The sequence below is a fragment of the Solanum dulcamara genome, chromosome 4 (genome assembly GCF_947179165.1).
Source record: "Solanum dulcamara chromosome 4, daSolDulc1.2, whole genome shotgun sequence".
Lineage (NCBI taxonomy): Eukaryota > Viridiplantae > Streptophyta > Magnoliopsida > Solanales > Solanaceae > Solanum > Solanum dulcamara.
Window position 1 is genome coordinate 45,915,002 of NC_077240.1, and position 21,698 is coordinate 45,936,699.

General features: G+C 35.6%; 2 protein-coding genes across 2 annotated transcripts; one reads left to right on the forward strand and one right to left on the reverse strand.

Annotated features, from left to right (window-relative positions):
* The first annotated feature begins 576 nt into the window (after positions 1-576).
* On the forward strand, positions 577-7,640 carry LOC129887402 (gibberellin 2-beta-dioxygenase 2-like). The gene is made up of 3 exons (XM_055962483.1): positions 577-962; positions 4,654-4,996; positions 7,374-7,640. Exons 1-3 carry the CDS (start codon positions 577-579, stop codon positions 7,638-7,640), a joined length of 996 nt encoding a protein of 331 aa, XP_055818458.1.
* A 525-nt stretch (positions 7,641-8,165) lies between these two features.
* LOC129887400 (alkaline/neutral invertase A, mitochondrial-like) lies at positions 8,166-21,349 on the reverse strand. Its single transcript, XM_055962482.1, has 6 exons — positions 20,276-21,349; positions 19,499-19,664; positions 18,954-19,165; positions 9,058-9,551; positions 8,871-8,919; positions 8,166-8,712 (listed from the first exon to the last, which is right to left on the reverse strand). Exons 1-6 carry the CDS (start codon positions 21,065-21,067, stop codon positions 8,386-8,388), a joined length of 2,040 nt encoding a protein of 679 aa, XP_055818457.1. The 5' UTR covers positions 21,068-21,349; the 3' UTR covers positions 8,166-8,385.
* Between the last annotated feature and the right edge of the window lie 349 nt (positions 21,350-21,698).

Genomic DNA, 21,698 nt, shown 5'->3' on the forward strand with positions numbered 1-21,698 from the left:
CCATATCTTTACGGTCCTCCTCATAGATTCTCTCCCTTCCTACCTATTGATGCTCTTCCTATCCCATTTCATGTACTTTCCTGTCTCGCATGCATTTTTGACTTGTCATGAAATTTTTTTAAAAAAAACAATAAAATTTATGATAAAAAATAAAGCATAAATATTTGTATGATTATAAATTGTCATTAATGATGAAATTAAAATATTTAAGTCAAATATATTTAGATATAGAAATAAATCATGTTTTTTAGATAAAGTATGAATAAAAAATGTATCACATAAATTGATATAAAACTTTATCAATTACTCCAAGTTCTCTTTCAATAATATATATCATATATATTTTATTATTGTTAAAAACAAGAAATCGATACTATTGTATTGGAAACAAGGTAAATTTTACCTTTAATAAATAAAAATATTTTATGATTTGACTGAGGGTGTACTAGAAGGGGGCAGGGTATTAAATCCACATCTCTCTATATATGGAGCATAACATATGATTATCACCTTCTCTTTATTCTCTTTTTTACTATTCTCTTTCTTTGTAGATATACTTCTTCTTGTTGTTCCAACATGGTGGTGGCTCATCATCCGTCTAGTCGACAAGAAAAATTACGTGACATTGAACTTCCCATCATAGACTTTATGGCGGAGAGATCACAAGTGTCAAAGCTCATTGTCAAAGCCTCTGAAAACTTGGGTTTCTTCAAAGTCATCAACCATGGTGTCCCCCAACATGTCATAAAAGCAATGGAAGATGAAAGCTATGTCTTTTTTTCTAAACCGGCTTCCCAAAAACAACGTGCTGGACCGGCAAATCCCTATGGTTATGGCTGCAAGAACATAGGATTCAATGGAGATTATGGAGAAGTTGAATATTTGCTTCTTCATACCAACCCTTTGTCTATCTCTCAAACATCCAATTGTACTATTTCCAATGATGACCCAACCCTCTTTAGGTATGTTCTACAACTTCTCATGTATGAGCTACTACTTTTTTTGTGGTGAAATTTTGACATAATGCAAGTTAACTAAATTTGTATGGAAACCAATTAAGGTTTAACTAGCATGAAATTATGTGGCCTTCTTTTCTTCATGTTTAATAACCATGAGTTCATGTAAACATCTTTGTTATAAAGTGGTCCAGGAAAGGATGGGAGAGGACATTTGGATACGATCAATTTAAGATTAGTTTCTGACACTTTAAGGACATTTGGATATCGTCTATTGGACATATGAATCACAACAACACAGCTCATGTATTCACCAACGAAGTACTAGAAGTCTGACCTGTTTCCACAAGTTAAAAAAAAGGTGTCATCTACAAATGGGGTTAGCAATTTAATGGAATAGCTAGAGAGATTCTTACTATAAAGAGGCGGTAGTAGAGTTGGAGGATCTAGTTTAATGACGTCAGACTAATAAATTTGGATAGTACACAAGTCAATTTCTTGGTTAAGGAGATGGACCTAGTTTAGTTAATTTGTCGATCTAGGCACGGGACATGTTCCACCAGCTGTAGGATTGTTGAATATGTCTCCGCCATTTTTAAGATTCCAAAATAGCTAAGACATCTTGATCTCAAATTCATCATGCATCTCTTTTCTTTGCTTTCTTTAACTTTAATCTGATTTCGTCTTCATGCTCATTGTTCTTGTTTTAAGTATCGTTTTGTACTTTCTGGAGTTCTCTGCGTTTAAAATTTTTGACTTTCTTTCTTGTTTTTCATTTTCCCATAAAGAGTAGTACTAACACAATAACTTATTTTCTATGATGTAACTCAAACATGAATATTTAAAATTAGTCAAGCAAGCAAATGATGTCCGTAAAACCCGTCTATTTTAGAATGAGATTAATCTGTTGACTCTTGTATGATTGGTACGTAAGATAATTAACTAAGGCCTCGATGGGCTAAAGACCGGCCTTTACACTTTTGGAGTACTCAGCATATATGTAATACATAATTGGTGTAAGTTTATATTTTAAACAAGTAGCTAATTCTACTATAGGATTTTTGACTCGAAGCAACACGTGCTTCTCTTAGACCATAGTCAGGTGGATTCCTAATTCTCCAATAAGTGAGGGCTTTTACACATTGATGCAACAAAAACGCATCCACAAGTTACTCTTTAAATTCCACAGTTGTACCCTTCGAAGTAGCTCAGATTTGGACTTGGAATTTTTATGTTAATTGTATTCCTGCGAAAGTAAGAAGTTTGTTCTTATAGATTGAGTTCGTCGCATTGAGTTTACCTAGTGTGGTTACTTCTCTGATGTGATTTGTATGTTATTGTATAGAAGCAAGGATTTTACTATGTGAACAAGGATAATACAATCGAATTTCCTTGTGATAAAAAAAAATCACAGTTGTCGTGTACTTTCTCTATTTGACTCAGGACAGAGAAGTTTTCTTGAATTTGCTTGAAAAGTATTCCCACAATTTAAAGAGTGAAAAGCATATGCTACTTCATACACGTAGAGTTTCGAGCAGGATTGGTGAGAATATATGCATACAGATTTACTTCTCTAATTAAATTAAACAGAGAGTGGAATATATATATATATATATATATATATATGGAGTACTTTAGGAAGAGGCGAATCACCTCGGAAAGTAAACCATATATTACATTTTTTCCGGAATCGACTTTTATATTTTTTACTTGTCATAATAATATTTTACTTATAATAACGATGACACTCATAGCATTACCCATTTTGCAAACTTGTTCATTTATAATAATTATATTTCAAATATTGTGTAATAGTATTTTTTAAAAATTATATTATGTATAAAATAAAAATATTAAAAATAATTTATAATCATCATTAATGTCATGTACATGTCTATTTGAGTAACAAATATTTTTTAAAAAAATAAAAATAATATATATATAATAGTGTCTATCAATTATGCTCATAACTTCACGAGAAAAGGCTATTGATGTTTGTCTGCAATAAAGAAATTAAAACCTTACATTGTAATATCTAGGAGTTCTACTATGCAGTGGCGGATCCACCTTATGCCGAGGGGGTTCATCCGAACCCCCTTCGGCGGAAAATTGTACTATTTATACATGGTTAAAATAATTTTTTATGTATATAAAGTAGATGTCGAACCCCCTTCGACTAGCTCGTGTGTCTAGTTATTTAAATTTTAAACCCCCTTATTTAAAATCCTGGATCCGTCACTGCTACTATGTACCTGAAAAAAGTTCCTAACATATGGATGGCATGTCACATGTGGAGTTGTAGACATATCATCAACAGTTTTATAATCACAATAAGGGTGATATTGTTTCATTATTAGTAAATCCAAGAGATATGAAAGATTTTAAATATTGAAATAGTTTAACTTAAAATTATCATATTGTATTTAACGACAAAAAATTGTAATCAAACAATCATTATGGTACCTTTAGGCTCATAAATTTTAAAATATTTTTTTTGGGGTGTCCAGTCAAACTATCTTAAGTTAGATACTCCCTCCATTTTAATTAATACTCTCTCCGTCCCATTTTAATTGTTATATTGTGTTTTTTGAAAGTCAATTTGACAAATTTTTAAAGTTAAATTATATTATTTTAACTCAATATTATAAAGTAAAAAATTAGATATTCAAACACTATATGAAAAGTATTATAAGTTATAACTTTTTTCATATCACTATGATAAAAAATATATATATTAAAATGTTAATTAAAGTTCATATAGTTTGACTCTAAAAAAAATCATGACAACTAAAATGGAACGGACAGAGTATATTCTACTTTCTTTTTTTACTTTGTTTAAAAATAATGTTATTTCCATTTTAATATACACTGGTAACTCTTTAAATGTAATATTCTCTATGTGTATGATAATAAAATTTGAAAAACCTTAGTATGTTAGATATATTTATAAGAAGATTATAAAACTTAAAAGACTTCATACCAATCAAAGAATAACACGTACATTGAAACAGACCAATCTAGACGTAAAGGGAAAGTTGAATAGATACGATGCAAATTTATAGTAGGACTGTAAAACTAGTACTCTCTGAGAAACAGCACATAATATGCAGAATCAGTCTGACCTGTCACCTGTCAGATATTCTTTTCCATCTATAAGGTCCAAACAAGTCATAGAGATTAAATAATAGTAATTACTTCGAATAAGGAAACATCATAATTCGTTTAGAAACTGCAAGTGAAAAATCTCCCAGAAATAGATGAAGGATATACCCAATCCTCACTTTCTTTTTACTAAATCGAGAAAACTTCATTAAGCTACCATTTAACGAATCATGTAGTGTGGAAAATAGAATGTGATCTTATTTAGTTTAGAGAAGGATGGTGTATGTATTAGTTGAAGAATGTGACATTATTAGAGAGTTAATTATATTATAGCCGTTTGCTTTGTTAGATGAGGATATATATGAATGTGTTTTTTTTTTTTCATCCGATGTTTGGAGTTCATATTGGAGCTCTAACTAAATTCGAATCGCGCACTGCAGTATCTATTCGGAGGTGACGCTTCCAATATGATTTTCTCCATATCAGAGCTCAAATTCGAAACCTCTAATTAGTGGTGAATCAATCTCACTATTGCACCATAATTCATATTATTTATATTAATGTGTGGTTGTTTGATGTTGGTGGTTGGTGACAGGTGTGCAGTGAATGGTTACGTAGCAGCAGTTAGGGAGTTGGCATGTGAAATATTGGAGCTGATGGCAGAAGGATTAGGGGTCCCAGACCCAGAGACGTCAGTGTTAAGCAACTTCCTTAGGGACTCGGATTCAGACTCTCTTCTTAGGCTCAATCACTATCCTCCACTACAACTTGTCAACAATGGAATTGGATTTGGAGAGCATACTGATCCTCAGATCTTGACCATCTTGAGATCCAACGATGTCCCTGGCCTTCAAATCTCAACACAAGACGGTTTCTGGGTCCCTGTCTCCCCTCACCCTTCTACTGCCTTCTGCGTCAATGTGGGTGACGCCCTACAAGTAATTACTTCCTCCATCACATTTTATGTGGCATTATTTAATTTGATATGATATTTAAGAAAAAAAAAACTTTTAAAATTTATAATCTAAAATAATACTTAAATATTTATGTGATTGTAAATTATTTCATTAAGAAAATACTAGTTATTCAACATGCATGTCAACAATTATGGTGGTCCAAGACATACAAATTGTGCATTGTAATCCTCATTTAACACGAATAAAATAGGCTGGAAAGGAACTGAACTGATGTAGCTTGAATTGACGTGAGTGATAGCTACAAGTGCTCTCTCTATAGGGGGAATGATATATACTCAAAAGTGCTACAGATTTTGGGGCTCAGCAAACTACAGCTTCCTTCAGCTCTGAGCTCTGCCCATTCTTACAACATTGATATGATAAAACTGAACCCTCTCAGCAAACATAGTTTTGGAGGGCCCTACTTCTAAAAGTTTTCCGTATACTTTTTCTGTGCCTATTCTTCAATCTTGAATGATATCTAAACAACCAACTAGCTCTTGATAGTTCTGGACAACTACCATTTCGGTTCAGTGCTTCCCTGTACTAACCACATGTTACTGTTCCACAGAAAAAATTACAACTACTACAGGATCCGGTGAAAGCATATAAAACTTAGATGTTAATTAAAATATGGGATAAATGTTAAAAACACACCTGGACTATCATTTTGTTTTGAGTTTCATATCTAAATTATTGCGAGTGTGAATTTCATGCCTAAATTATCACTTATTAATTTGAGAAACACACATTTCTCTTTTAATACACTCTCATTATATTACCCTCTTTTATTTAAAAAAATTATCACATCATACTTCACATGGGCAAAACACTCCACATTGACAAAAATTAGAGAAATTATTAGTAATAGTTAAAGTTAAATTTTAAGTATTACTATCCGAAAAAAAATTACTCCCTCCGTCCCATATTAAATGGGCATCTTACTGAAAATGTTTGTTTCATATTACTAGATCACTTACGAAATCAAGATATAATTAATTAAATTTTTCCTATTTTACCCCTACAATTAATATGACCTTTTGAATGTAAATAATTTCCAATACTAGCTATTTCTAATGTATTAATTATTTCTTAATCACCGGGTAAAGTTGAAAATGTCCATCTTATATGGGACGGAGGTAGTATAAAATTAAAATATAAAATGTTTTTCTTACCTACATTTGGTATGCAAGTAGAAAAAAATATTTTCTTAAAAATATATGTAAAAATCTAACACAAAACGAGAAAAATGTAAAAAAAAATATACAAAAAAATTAGGATCGAAGGGTTAGATGGGGTGGGTAGAATTTTAATTTTTTTAAAAATAAAAATAATATTAATTTTTTTAGGAAGGAATGGGAGGAGATGAAGTCAGAAATTTTTAAAAATATTTTATAAAAAAAAAATAAAAAAAAATAAAGAGTGTGGGATTGTCGGGGGTGGGGGTGGAGGACGGGGTGGATGGGGTTGGGGGAGGTGGTAGAGTTGGGTGAGAAAAATATTTTAAATTTTTATTTTTAATAAAATAATTATTTTTTAAAAAAGTAATTTCTTTTTTTTTGGATAGTAATATTTTGGTCCTTAACTTTTAACTAATATTAAAAGTTTATTTTATTTTGTCAATGTAGATATTTTATTCATGTGCAATGCCACGTGACATAGTTTTTCCAAATAAAAGAGATAGTGTACTACACACAGTACTAGGTATATTTCTTAAACTAATAAGTAATAATTTAGGTATGAAACTCAAATTCTCAATAATTTATATATAAAACTCAAAAAAATGTGATAGTTTAAGTGTGTTTTTTAGACTTATATCTTTAAATATCGATAACATTTTCTTTTCTCTTCAAATTTATATATTGAAAGTAAGTACTACGTTTCAAACATGTACAATTTAAAATCTTCAATTAAAGTAAATATTGGTTTAGCTCTGCACAATATTATTGCAGTATATTATGGAGCTTGTGAAGTAGTGACTGAGCAGAGAAAATCAGAGAGAAGAGAAGAGAAACTAACGAGAGAAAGTAGTTACTGAATTAGATCATCTCAACTCATACAATACATGTGAATAGCATGTGTATTTATAGATTACATTTAGAAGCTATTCTCTAACTAACAATAACCAACTTCTAACAAACTCTCAACAAACTTAGTTTAACTAACCATAATAGCTTACCTAACTACATTCTCTAGTTAACAGTTTATTTGTTAACACTTGAGTCCTGCATTTTATGTTTATTTGTTAACACTAAAGTCCTGCATTTTATGGAAAGTGCACACGTAGTTTGATAGTAATAATCTTCAAGACTAATTTAACAATTGATACACTTTATAAGTCTCTGCTTCTTGATTTCAGGCACTGACGAACGGAAGGTTTTTGAGTGTAAGGCATAGGGCAATGGTGAATTCTTGTAGAAGGAGGATGTCAATGGCTTACTTTGGTGCTCCAGCACCCAATGCCAGGATAGCTTGTCCCCCTGAGCTGCTCTCACCACACAAACCTAATCTGTACAGGCCTTTCACTTGGGATGAGTATAAGAAAGCTACTTATTCCAGGAAGCTTGGAGACACTCGCCTTCACTTCTTTAGGGTACAATCAGATCATGATGATCTTACTGAATGATCTCAACACCTTTATTAGAAGGAGAAAAAAATGAGGCTTGAATGGTTCTGTAGATCCCAAAGGGGAGTTTTGTTTCCGCCCATCCCCTCTCTGTGTTTGGTTTACTAGATTTTAGCTATTCACTTGGACTACCAGCTTTAATTTCAATTTTAAAAAAAAAAGAAAGCAAGCGGGTGTGATTTCCTCTGTACTTTGATGAAGGTAAATGTTATTTCTGTGTGATTTCAACTTTCAACTCAAACTAGTCAAAAAAACTCATTTCATTAAAACCATTTCTGATATTGGTGCAAGGGACTGATAAATGACGATTGTTTCGGTTCAACGAATCACTCTCACTTTTCACTGATAGGTCGAGACTTCAAGTCAAATAGTAAGAGTTCAAAATTAGTTCTAACCATTTTGAGGTTGGAGTTAGCTGGTTTAAAAATATAGGAATGGTAGGGGCGGATTGCTGGGGTTAAAGGCACTAGCAAGCGTGAGAATTAAATGAAACACTTCATCCAACATTGACACATAAAAGAATAATTAGATTCAAAATCAGAAAATTTATTGATGAATGACACCTACCAGTATCACGTTTCTGGTTTAATCAAAAAGGTACGATGATCTACTACAACACAAGCTTTAACAATTTATTTTGCACAGAGAACACAAACTCTGTTAAGCCAGTACAGGTTAAATTTCTAACAAGAAAATGCCTTTACTTTGATGGTAACAGTATGGAATTGCACAAACTGGGACACATTTAGAGACCTACTTGAGATCTGGCAGCAAAGCGCGAACATTTCCTGTGACCATTCGCTCTTAGTGCGCAAACACAATTCTCAAGGAGCTCATAATCCTCGTTCCAGAACAACTTGGATGCCATGTCTGGATTTTCCAACAGCATCTTTGAGGTCAAGTATCCAGCAATTGTCCATGTCTGACACAATCGAGCTTGCTTGCCGATGAATCTCCCATGCCTTGTATCATAATATTCAGGCCAATGGTCTGCTGAAAGCCTCTTTTCAGCCAAATCCACAGCCTTTTTTGCTAGTTCTGGCCTTCCCATTTTAATACAAGCAAGGGTAAACTATAAATGAAAAATTAAAGATGGTTAAGATGGCTTATCAAGGACATTCTAAAGGTTAACATCATAAATTCTATTTCTGATACATGTATTTATTTGCTAGCGTATCATCTTTCTCATTTCAATTCCATAATGATCTAAGAAATTCATAGGGAGTGTACCTGCCACAGTAGAGTAGGCCATGAACCACCGTTATGATATGACCATGGGCTGCAGAAAACACATTGATAAAGCTTGTGAACAGACCTTTTAAGATTATCAGAGTATTTTGAATGTACTAAACGAGCTATCAAAAGGTACAGAGAAATGGGACAGTGGGAAGCAAAAAGGGAGAAGCTAGAGCCTCACGTATTCTTAGGGTCACTGCCAGTGATAATGCGCCATTCTTCATGTTCTAAAGCTGGGTAACAGATCTTTAGAGGCATTTTCCCCATGAGGTCATCCCATTTGTCTTCAATCAAATTCAAAATAGATTCATTCTGTTCATGAGATCCTAGTGATGAAATAATGGTCCAAATATTTCCATGCGTGAAAAAACGAAAATCCATATGTGCAGGTTGTAAATTGCCAACAAGATATCCACCAATCTCTGGAATCCAATCCACAAGCCAAGGCGGGATTTGATCTGGGTAGATATTGAACTTGTTGATGGCATCTGTAGAGTATTCTTCTGTTTTATACCGATATATCTCATTAATCTTTTTCCGGTCCAACCAATAATACTCCCTCATGTGAAATGATAGTGCACTGAGACGATTATTGATGGCAGCAACAAGACTTTTTGTGGAGTCGTTGATGGTGAGCATCTCACGAGAACTTCGTAAAGCTGAATAAAACAGGGCCTGGAGAATTAATGTATTAGTTCAGTAAAGCAGCAAGTAAACAATACTACTATAAGCCACACAGTATACACTACTCAGGTCGACAAAAGATAGTAAAAAAATAATAATAAAAAAAAAAACATGGACTTCTCTACAGAAAATTAGAATTTCGATAAGATAGTGGGTTGCCCGGGATTCGAACCCAGAACTAGTCAGATGGAGTAGATAAGTCCTTGTTAAATAAAAAATAATATTAATCTTAAAATAAATAAACAAGTAAAGATCACTCCCCAAGCCGTGCTTGCACTTTCCATTGCACACGGGCTTTCCTTATGTATACATCCGTTCCTTTCATATAAAAATTAGGAAGACTCTTCAAAGTTGAATACTCAGTTGATTTACCCCTTATTAATATTACAATCAACACTTCAGAATACCGAATATTTTTTTATCTCTTCATCATTTAGAAAATCTTTATGAATCATTGATAATTCGCTAGATCATTGATACAAAAAAATCGAAATACCAAATCCTACTAGCAAGCTGTCTCCAAAGAGTCAAATCTGAGATATAAGGTAGAGGAGAAATTCTCAGATGTAACCAACACTGAGCACCATATTACCTAGAAGCTAAACAAGAGTCCAGTAAATCTGTAGATAAAGCAACATATTCTGCGTAATACTTACTCTCACTACACCAAAATGTCCATGCAAGTCAGTTTCCTCAAAAATCATCTCAGTACTCATGTCATGCTAGGCTATAATACATCAGACTTAAACGCACGGTGACTAGCATAAGGAGATAATAAGCAAATGATAATCAATCTCCCTTCTATAAAACAAAACATCTGATAATTCTCTCTCAACAATTTTTGACATCATAGAAATGCTCCAGTGAATTTTGCTGGCATCAAATTGGCCATGCCTGGGACACCCATCAACCTTTTGAGATATTACCACAGATTTGGGAAGGAAATAGGAAGAACAAGAAGGTGATACACAGTCCCTGCATGCATTTGGTGGACTGTTTCGTGTAAAGGACTTCAAGATGCTTTTGAGACGACTTCAACTCTATTGAAAAGATAACGTGCAAGTGCATTTTGTCATATTATTTTCGGAAAAGGGCCTAAAATGCCCCTTAAGTATTTAAATTGGTACAAAACTACCCTTCATACACATTTTGGCTGGGCCCTCAAATACCCCTGACTTCAACCTTTTGGCTCAAAAATACCCTGATTTCTAACGGGCCACACTCATAAGGTGGATGGAGGGCAATATTCTACCGAATCCCATAGTTAGGGCATTTTAGGCCCTTCTCCGCTAAAATAATACTTAATATAATTTGGGTTCTAATAGTAAATCAAAAATAAAAAAAAGTTTAGTCCTCACCCCCCTCCCCCCTTCCCCTTTTCACTTCCTCTCTCCATTTTTTTTCCCTTCTTGGATCTTGTCCACCATTTTAAATTTTAATTTTTTCCAACTTATGACAAAACAAGATAGAAAAAAGGAGGAAATAACAATGACATTTATAATAGAAATAGTTAGTTCGATAGTAGAAGATTTAATTAAGCAACTGTATATGTATACTACATTTTTCTTTTGTATGTACCCAAAATCAAAATAAAAGAATGAAAATAACCTTTTCTCCTATCCCCACCCCCACCATGGTAAAAATAAAATTAAAAGAATATGAACATGTAAGTTCATTTCAAATTTGAGTCCCTCATATCCTAATTAAGAATAAGAGATTAAAAATAAAGGAAATGAACATGACAATTGGATAATTGATAGAAAAATTCTATAAATAAAAAATAATAATCTTTTTATAGATGGACAATCAGGCGGGGAAAGTATGAGTTTTAGTTGGATCCCCAGTTATGATTTGGGTTATAATAAATTTGGGAATGATTTAAAATAGGCCAACAGGAAGATATCGTGAAATTAATAAATTTTTTTTAACAAAGGTGAACCCAAGGAGTAGAGGAATGGAAGCAGCTGTGCCGGGTGTGGATCCAAAGGAAAACAGCATGACAGAGTTAGGTAGAAGCTCTACAAGCAAACTGCAGGATGAGAGGGTACGAGTGGGGGCGACGATTATACCCCCCCCCCCCCAAACACTACGCTAGGCAAAGGAAAAGCTCACAAGGAAGCGTCAGAGTTAGCGCACGGGGAGATATCGCAGCAACGAGGACCATTTGAGGAAACTTCTACTACTATATCCCCAAACCCAGGTCCGAGTGTTCAGAAACAAGGGACACAGGGAGTGCGGGCTAGTAGCCAGCAAGTCACAAACCTAGCAGCAACAACTCAGATGCCATCGATCGAAACCCCACACAAGCTGCAACCTACCCCAGACCCACCGCAGGGCAAGAATTGGACTACTTTGTTTATAAGTACTAAATTAGCTGCCAAGGGTCTGAATCTTAACTACATAGCACCTGTAGTAAAAGATGGGATCAAATTAGTACAATTGGATAAGTGGAAGTTGATAGGGAGACTGGATTATGGAAGAATGCGCTGATAATGTATGTCGTGGGGGACTCCCCATCCTTAGGAGCTGTCTCTAGGTTCCTAGGCCAATGGGCATTCACAAACAAACCTCCCATTTACTATCACAATGATGGATACTTTGTGATCAAGTTCATAAACGTTGATGAGAGAGATGCAGTTCTAAGGTCTAGCCCTCATATGATGGGGAAAAAACCTGTCATTACTAAACCTTGGAGCCCAAAATTCAACTTTAGTGAGGAAATTCTCAAAACAATTCCACTATGTGTAATGTTTCCAAACTTGCCCTTGAATTGTTGGAGCCTAAACTCATTGAGTAGAATTGCTAGTGGATTGGGCACAACCCTATGCGCTGATGAATGCACCTCGAGAATGGAGAGAATACCTTATGATCATCTATTGATTGAAATAGACATCACTTCCCCTCTGCCCAAGACTATCAAAGTAGTAGACTCAAATGGGAAAGTGTTTGATCAAGCTATTGAATATGAATGGTGGCCGCAATACTGTCCAACTTGCAGCCAAATTGGACACATTTGCAATATTAAACCACTCAAACAGGCACCTAAACAGAACAAACCAAAGCAGACAAAAAATGAAAGTAAGCAAAACCAACAGATATGGATAAATAAACAAGATCAGCCAGCTGCTGGAACTGAAACTGTAACCCATACAGTGAATGAAGAGGGATGGAAACAAGTAAAGGGGAAGTCTACCAGCAAACACCTTGTTGTCACCAGTCAAGAGGAAGACCAAGGTGAATTTAATAATTGTTTTAGTCCACTGCAGGAGACTACCTTCCAGCAGGTATTTCAAGCTGCAATGGACATGGTAGAAAGGGGTCAGCGTAGTAGACAAGGAGGGGGCAAGCCTACTGATCCACCCTCACAGAAAACTCAATGATAGTAGCCGCCTGAAATATAAGGGGCTTCAATAAGCAGTTCAAGCACAAGGAGCTGCCTCTAGTAGTAAAGAAGGAGAATATAGTAGTATTAGCTATAACTGAACATCGAGTCACAAAGTAAAAGGCTCCCGGTATAGTGAATAAAGTGTTTCACCAGTGGAGCTGGTTTGGGAACTATGGATCAAATGAAAAGGGCAGAATCTGGCTAGTGTGGGACCACAATAAGGTTGACTTGTTTGTGCTTAACTTCAGCCCTCAACTGGTTCACTGTTCCATCCATCAAAGAAATGGAGATATAGCTTATATGTTCACTGCAGTCTATGGACTTCATAACATCGAAGACAGGATTGACATGTGACAATCGCTTGAAAGAATAGATCCTACCCTTCAACAACCATGGTTGATCATGGGTGATTTCAACGCTGTTAAAAACCTAGAGGATAGGTTGGGGAGCCAAATCCAGGATGCTGAGGTGAGGGATTTTGGGAACTTGCTGACTAATACTGGATTATCTGTGCTTAAGACTGTTGGAAGGTTCTATACCTGGACAAACTCCCATGTCCATAGTAGAATCGATAGAGCCATTGTCAACCCTGCTTGGATGACTCTCTGGCCACACATTGAAGTTGATGTAAAAGACCCCAACTTCTCTGATCATGCCCTTCTTTGTGTCACAATTGAAGAGAGATAAGGGAGGCACGCCCAGACCCTTCAGGTTTCTTAACCACCTGTGTCACCACAAAGACTTCATGGACATTGTGCAAGATGCATTGGCCCAATCTGTACAGGGCACTTACATGGTGAAGGTTTGGAACAGGTTAAAGCAAATGAAAATTACTATGAAACAGCTGAACAATAAGGACTTTTCAAAAGTGGAACAAAGAATACTGGAAACTAGAAGACAATTGCAAGAGATTCAAGAACAATTGAGAGACTGCTATCATGATCAAGAGTTGTACTTACAAGAAGAATGCAAAGCAAGCTCTGGAAAAATGGACCTTGGTGGAGGAGAGTATACTTCGACAAAATTCTAGGGTACAGTGGTTAAAATTGGGTGATACCAATTCTTCTTATTTCTATGCTTGTGTTAAAAACAGAATTGCTCAAAACCATATTACAAGACTGGTCTCAAAACAAAGGGTAACAATTCAAACCATGGAAGGTATTGAGGAGGCCACTGATTTTTATAAGAAGTTGTTAGGTACGTGTGCAGATCAACTACCAGAAATTGACCCCTCCATTATGGCTACAGGACCTATTCTGAATAGACAAAAACTTCACTTGATTTCCCCTGTCACACGAGATGAGATTGTGATGGCTCTAAAGGATATTGCTGATCTAAAAGCTCCTGGATGTGACGGTTTTAATGCATATTTCTTCAAGAAAACATGGCCCGTTGTTGGAGAGGAGATTTCAGAAGCTGTGCTCCAGTTCTTTCAAACCTCATGGATGTACAGTGCCATCAACTGCACCACTGTCACATTGGTGCCTAAAGTACAATCTCCTTCCTCCATGAAGGAATTCCGCCCAATCTCATGTTGTACACTGCCTTACAAATATAGTAGGAAAGTTTAAACTGAGTAAGATTTGTTCTAGAAAAGGCCATTCAACAGAATCATATGCTTTTTGCATGTCAATCTTGACCATGCATCTAGGGGAAATGCCCTTCCTACTATAACCCTTAACTAACTATATTTGTAAGGTGGATTATGACGTATGTGCAAACAGTCTCTTACTCTATTATCATTAATGGCAAGCCATCAACCCCTTTTGCAGCTAAGAAAGGTCTTAGACAAGGTGATCCCCTTTCTCCCTTTCTTTTTGTGTTATCTATGGAGTATTTGAATACACTCATGAAGAAGTTAGGAGAAAATCCAAATTTTAACTATCACCCAAAATGTGCCAAGCTTCATCTCATACAACTTGGATTTGCAGATGATCTACTTTTATTTTGTAGAGGAGATGTTATGTCTGTCCAATAAATTCCAATGTTTTTCCAAAGCTTCTGGTCTCATTGCAAATCTTTCTAAGAGTTCAGTGTATTGTGGAGGGGTCTCAACTGAAGTACAACAAGAGATAATGAATGTCCTAGGATTTACAAAAGGTGAATTACCCATAAGATACCTGGGAGTACCCGTGAGCACCAAAAGAATGTCCATTGACCAATGCCAACCTCTCATTGTGAAGATCCTGGGGAGGATAAAGTCTTGGACATCTAAATTCCTCTCATATGCAGGCAGGGCACAGTTGATCAAGTCTATCCTTTTCTCCATCCAGGTGTTCTGGGCACAAATATTTGTACTACCCAAGAAAGTGGTGAAGATAATTGAGGCTACTTGCAGAACATTTTTGTGGACTGGTGGGGCAGAGCTGTCAAAGAAAGCACTTATGGCATGGAACAAAATCTGTCAACCTGAGGCAGCAGGTGGACTCAATATATTGAATATCAGTATCTGGAATAAGGAAGCTATGATTAAGCTTCTTTGGAACCTCAGCCACAAGAAAGATAAGCTTTGGTGAAATGGATCCATTGTTACTATGGCAAAAACAGGGACCTATTTGTTGATATTCCTAAACAAGCATCTTGGATTGTGCAACGGATCCTAAAAGCATCAAAGTATATGGTGGAAGCAGGATGTAATATGACTGATTTGTACAACTTAACACAACTTTCAACCAAACAAGTCTATCTCATGATCAGAGGTGTTTGCCAGAAAGTTGAGTGGAGGAAATTGGTGTGTAATAATCTAGGGGTGCCTCGATGAATATTCATTCTTAGATTGGCTGCGCATGGAAAGTTATATACCAGAGACAGACTGGTCAAGTGGGGAATGAAGGTGGATCATACATGCCCTTTGTGTTGTGCTAATGCACAGAGTCATTCTCACTTGTTCTTCTCCTGCCTTATGTCTTCTCAAGTATGGTCCAAGGTACAACAATGGCAAGGGGTGATCAGATCACGTAGAAACTGGGAGTTTGAATTAGCACGGGGTAGTACACATGCTAAAGGTAGGAGTGCTAGAGATGAGATCTACAGATTATCCTTGAGTGCAACATTCTACCACATATGGACGGAAAGAAACCTGATAATTTTCCAACATAAACAACAACCAGTAGAAAAGATTATCAAGTCGATCATACAAGAGGTACATATAAGGGGAAGCTCACATGGGCTTGTGACAAAGTGGCTGCACAACCACAATTACTATCTCACCTAGCCAACAAATATCGAAGTTTATGAAGTGCAAGTTCTGATGCGAATATTACAAAATGTGGCTTATAAATGTTTGGATAGATAGAAGTTATGTAGTGACCTGAAAGTGCTGGGGCAGTTTTGTCCAGCTCTCAGGCCTCAGTGACCATGTACTCAATTGTTTACTTTGGAAATAAATTTTGTTTATTTACCAAAAAATAAATAATTTTTAAATATTATTTTCAAGCGTATTGGTTCAAAATATGAATCATATATGACTTTTATTATTTATTTGAAGGGTTAAAATTTGGACTAATCAAATTAGGCAAGTAGGCAACACAATAAATAAATATTTAATGATTTTACTTTAGGGAAGGTGTTAAAAATAAGGGCAAATATGAGCCAAAGAGTTAATATTGAGGGTATTTTTAAGCCAAAAGATTGACGTCGGGGGTATTCGGGGGACAAAAGGTGGATGGATGATAGTTTTGTACCAATTCAAATAGTTGAGGGGCATTTTAGGCCCTTCTCCGTTTTATTTTTGGTGGAAGGAGAAACTAATAGAAGAAACACATTCTATACTTGATTTGACAAAAACCCCTCCAAGCCTACAAGAGGAATATGCAGCACTCTGTACAGATTTGTAGCACTTACTGCTACTTTTGAAAAAGGTCTAATTACCTTTTTCAAAACAAAGAGGGGGAATTGCTTCAGTGAAAGTTCTTCAATCTTATTAGAGAAGAAATAACGAAGGGGAGCCTTGGAGCAATGGTAAAGTTGCCCCTGTGTGACCAATTTTTCAATGTCTAAGTGACCTTTGGATACAAATCACGAGAATGTGTATTTGCTCTCGAATCTGTCATTGAGAGGAAAAGGATTTAATCCTTTTAAGAAATAAAGTTTTTGATCGGAATACGAATCAAACCGAAGGACCCTTTAACTATTGAAGGGATAATAGAACGAATCACACTTTTACCACTAAACTATACCCGCTACAATCCGATTATTGTATACAAATGCAACTTTTGTCGAACAGGGGAATTGTGGTAATTAAAATAGGATAAGATAGGGTCGTCAAAACGACTAAAATCAGAACATAAAAATGCATTGTGGAATACTCGAAAGCTTCTTTTTTTTAGTCCAGCAAGGTGGGAAACATAAAATCAAAAAGCAGAAAGAGAAATGATACTTTTCTTTTGATCGAATTTTCTATTTCATATATTTTATTTTACTTTTCTAAAAAATGGGAATTTTTTCTATAGGTTATGGGTTTGAGCCATGAAATCAGCCACGAATGCTTGCATCAGATAGGTTGCCTATATTACATTCCCTTAGGATGCGACCCTTCATTGGACCCTGTGTGAAAGAGATTCTTCGTGTACCGAGCCAAGCTTTAAAGAAGCACTAATGCAAGTATGGTCCTAATGCAGAAAGTCTTTCTCACTTGTTCTTCTCCTGCCTTATATCTTCTCAAGTATGGTCCAAGGTACTACAATTGCAAGGGGTGATCAGATCACCTAGAAACTGGGAGCTTGAATTAGCATGGGTGAGTACACATGCTAATGGTAGGAGTGCTAGAGATGAAATCTACAGATTATCCTTAAGTGCAACACTCCACCACATATGGAGGGAAAGAAACCTGAGAACTTTCAACATAAACAACAACCAGTAGAAAAGATTATCAAGTCGATCATACAAGAGGTGCATCTAAGGGGAAGCTCACATGGGCTTGTGACAAAGTGGCTGCACAACCACAATTACTATCCCACCTAGCCAACAAATCTCGAAGTTTATGAAGTGGAAGTTCTAATGCGAATATTACAAAATGTGGCTTATAAATGTTTGGATAGATTGAAGTTATGTAGTGGCCTGAAAGTGCTGGGGCAGTTTTGTCCAGCTCTCAGACCTTAGTGACCATGTACTCAATTGTTTACTTTGGAAATAAAATTTGTTTATTTACCAAAAAAAATATTTTTTTAATATTATTTTCAAGCGTATTGGATCAAAATATGAATCATATATGATTTTTATTATTTATTTAAAAGGTTAAAATTTGGACTAATCAAATTAGGCAAGTAGGCAACACAATAAATAAATATTTAATGATTTTACATTAGGGAAGGTGTTAAAAATAAGGACAAATATGAGCCAAAGAGTTAATATCGAGGGTATTTTTAAGCCAAAAGATTGATGTTAGGGGTGTTTGGGGGACAAAAGGTGGATGGATGATAGTTTTGTACCAATTCAAATAGTTGAGGGGCATTTTAGGCCCTTCTCTGTTTTATTTTTGGTGGAAGGAGAAACTAATATAAGAAACGCATTCTATACTTGATTTGACAAAAAACCCTCCAAGCCTACAAGAGGAATATGCAGCACTCTGTACAGATTTGTAGCACTTTCTGCTCCTTTTGAAAAAGGTCTAATTACCTTTTTCAAAAAAAAAAAGAGGGGGAATTGCTTCAGTGAAAGTTCTTCAATCTTATTAGAGAAGAAATAATGAAGGGGAGTCTTGGAGCAATGGTAAAGTTGTTCCCGTGTGACCTATAGGTCATGGGTAAGAGCCGTGGAATCAGCCACGGATGCTTGCATCAGATAGGTTGCCTATATTACATTCCCTTAGGATGCGACCCTTCCTTGGACCCTGTGTGAAAGAGACTCTTTGTGTACCGAGCCAAGCTTTAAAGAAGCACTAATGCAAATAAACAGCAAAAGCAAAACTATGAACAATATGAGCATCTTCGGCAAAGAATGACATGCAATCCTGTCGAAATCAGAGGCAACCAAGATTCTGATTAAATTCCATCTCATATGTTACTTACTTGGATCTCAAGTGGATGACCATGAATACCCATCCGCCTATCAATCATGCAAGAACCATCAGTGACCAAGAGAGTAGGAAACATGTCAAAACCATCACTTAAGCACAAGTTAAGTATCAGGCATATGCCTGTCTGCACATCCACCCTTTCTTGCAAAGTATAGTCCCCTGTAATCCTTCCATAAGCTCTTAATAAGATAATCCACCACAACCCTGTAAAAGTACAACAAAATCAGCACTTAATCTGAGCAAGCCCATTCAACAGAGTTTTGGATCATGAATTAGTACTGAGAAATCTCCAAAGGTCAGTGGTACACGACACAACTTGGTAGATAATGGGCTCCCCCCTTCTACCATTCTTCACTTAACTACCAGACTTTGTCTGCCGCAGGGAACTCAACGCAATCCATGAGTATCATTTGATAAAGGGTTCAAATTGTTGATATTGACAAATGAATGTATTAAAGCAACAAAAATCAGAAAGAGACAACAAATCGGACAGCGAAATAATTATCAGTAACACATTACTTAGAACTATCCTCTTACCAGAATCAACAGGTGCAACACGTCCAATTGCAGATTCACCAAAGTCTGGGTCCAGCACATCTTCAAATTCACCATTCCTTCCATCAAGAGGCACAGTTCTGACTTTAAAACTTGCGGGCATCAATCCTTCTCCAGGATTATAGCAGTCGACGGTTTTCTCCCAGCTCTAAGAAGCACAGAAAATAGATGTTTAACTTACCATGAGGTTTGCAAATTGCCAAGATAAGACTTGATAAATACAGGGATGTGAAGGGTGCAAAATCTTAATTATCACAAACAAGGAAAATTAACAAGGTTTTTGCTACAAAACTTGAGTGAGAAATGTTCATTTTGTCAAAAACAGTAAGTAAAGCAGCAATCCTTCATAGATGTCAAACTGATTCCAAGATTTCTCATTCTACACACATGCACACACGAATGCCCACAAAGTCCTTTAATGGATTCTCAAAGCATAAATAAACAGTAGTCTGCATCATTGGCAGCAATTGGTGTGCAGAAATCAAAACAGATTGTAAAAAAGACAGCTCAAAACCGAGGAGGAAAGCTTAGATGTTTTTTACGCAATTATTACAAAGTATCACATTACCAATTGTAGAAATGACACTCTCGACTTCAAATGACACAGTTCAAAGTAAAAATGCAAAACAAAGAATGATTCAATGGTTTTACACGATTCTTAAAATATACGTAGCAGTTCTTTATAATTATAACAAAACCCCACTTCAACACCACATTATTATAGAAGATAACTTGTCACATTGTGTAAGAAATGCATACCTGCAGCTGCAGAGTGTGGAGCAGAAAATTCTTCACAATCTCCTCCTCTCCATTCAGCAAAAAAGCAAGAGCCGATGGGACAAAATCGCGTATAAACACTTGATCGTAATTAAGCAGCAGCTTATCAGCTGGATCATTAGCTGCCACAGTCCCAACGGGGAAGCCACAATAGTTTACAACTGCTCCTCTAAGCAAATTCCATGCTTCCTTTTCCAATTCAGATAACTCTCTCTCATGGGGTAATTCAGAAACACTCTTCCCATTTAAATAATTATCAGGATGCTTTACATTTACAGCTGATCCATCATTTATATCTGTCCTAACTTCTTCTTCTACTTTAGCTACGTCTTTAGCTGATTCTATTCCCTCAATGATTAAAGGCTTCACATTTAAGCCCCCTTGTATGTAAAACTTATCGAAGCTCTTCTCATTAACTTGAGCTTCAATTGAAGTTGAATGATTCCTTACATTAGATGCAACATTTACATTGACAGAGTCGCACCTAGTATCCTTATTCAACCTAAAACCGAAAAGAATCCTAGACTGCTTCCAATTCGAATCGGATCCACAAAAAGCACTCCGATTCGAACCAATAACCCCTATAAACCTATTAGCATAATTAGAAACCCTATGTATATCATCTGATCTGCAGTGCGGATTCGACAAATTATCATTAATTAAATGATTATATTTCCCAAATGGGTAACCAAAAGAGGATGAGCCTTTACAACTGCTCAGGATTCTACAACATGGTCTCATGGTTGAAATACCAATGCAACTGCTAGTATTCATTTCTTGAGCTGATAAACAATATACTAAAATGCGGTTCTTTATTTGGTAAATTGAACTTAATGGGTGTCGTTATAATTTCCAGTTAACTAATTGTAATATGTATATACACAGATATAGATCTGTTAATTATGAAAAACAAATTAACAGATATATATAGCTACGATAATTTAGATATACAGAAATGATGTCTATTACTTTTTAAAAAATGGAAATAGATAAAGCAATGAGAAATATAAACTTACAGTTTTAAATGGGAAGAAGTGTGTCTGAACAAGAAAAGAGATTTTTCAAACAGTAAAAGTGATGGTTTGTTTTGATACTTTTGAGGGGTTTATATAGGTGAGGTCTCAAGGAGACTTTGGAGTGAAGCTTCTCGGAATCAAGTTGAATAACGTGACAAACAAACCAAACGGCGTCGTATTTTGTCTATCCAATGTTTGACATTTCCACGTGTTTGCTGATTTTTCTGTCGCCCATATTGATTTTACTGGAATACCAATTTCATTTGAGCACGTCTTTTTATCTACAAAGATGAAAGAACAAATTAAACTTCTCATAATGATGGGCAAACCATATAGTTACTTCAATTTTCTAAAATGTAAATTACGCTTTAATAAATATTTATTTACCT

Coding starts and splice junctions, on each gene's coding strand:
- LOC129887402 (XM_055962483.1), top strand. CDS start 577: ATGGTGGTGGCTCATCATCCGTCTAGTCGACAAGAAAAATTACGTGAC. Junction 963..4,653: donor GATGACCCAACCCTCTTTAG/GTATGTTCTACA, acceptor GGTTGGTGACAG/GTGTGCAGTGAATGGTTACG. Junction 4,997..7,373: donor ATGTGGGTGACGCCCTACAA/GTAATTACTTCC, acceptor TCTTGATTTCAG/GCACTGACGAACGGAAGGTT.
- LOC129887400 (XM_055962482.1), bottom strand. CDS start 21,067: ATGAATACTAGCAGTTGCATTGGTATTTCAACCATGAGACCATGTTGT. Junction 19,665..20,275: donor TCCACACTCTGCAGCTGCAG/GTATGCATTTCT, acceptor TGTGCTTCTTAG/AGCTGGGAGAAAACCGTCGA. Junction 8,920..9,057: donor GGCAGTGACCCTAAGAATAC/GTGAGGCTCTAG, acceptor TGTTTTCTGCAG/CCCATGGTCATATCATAACG.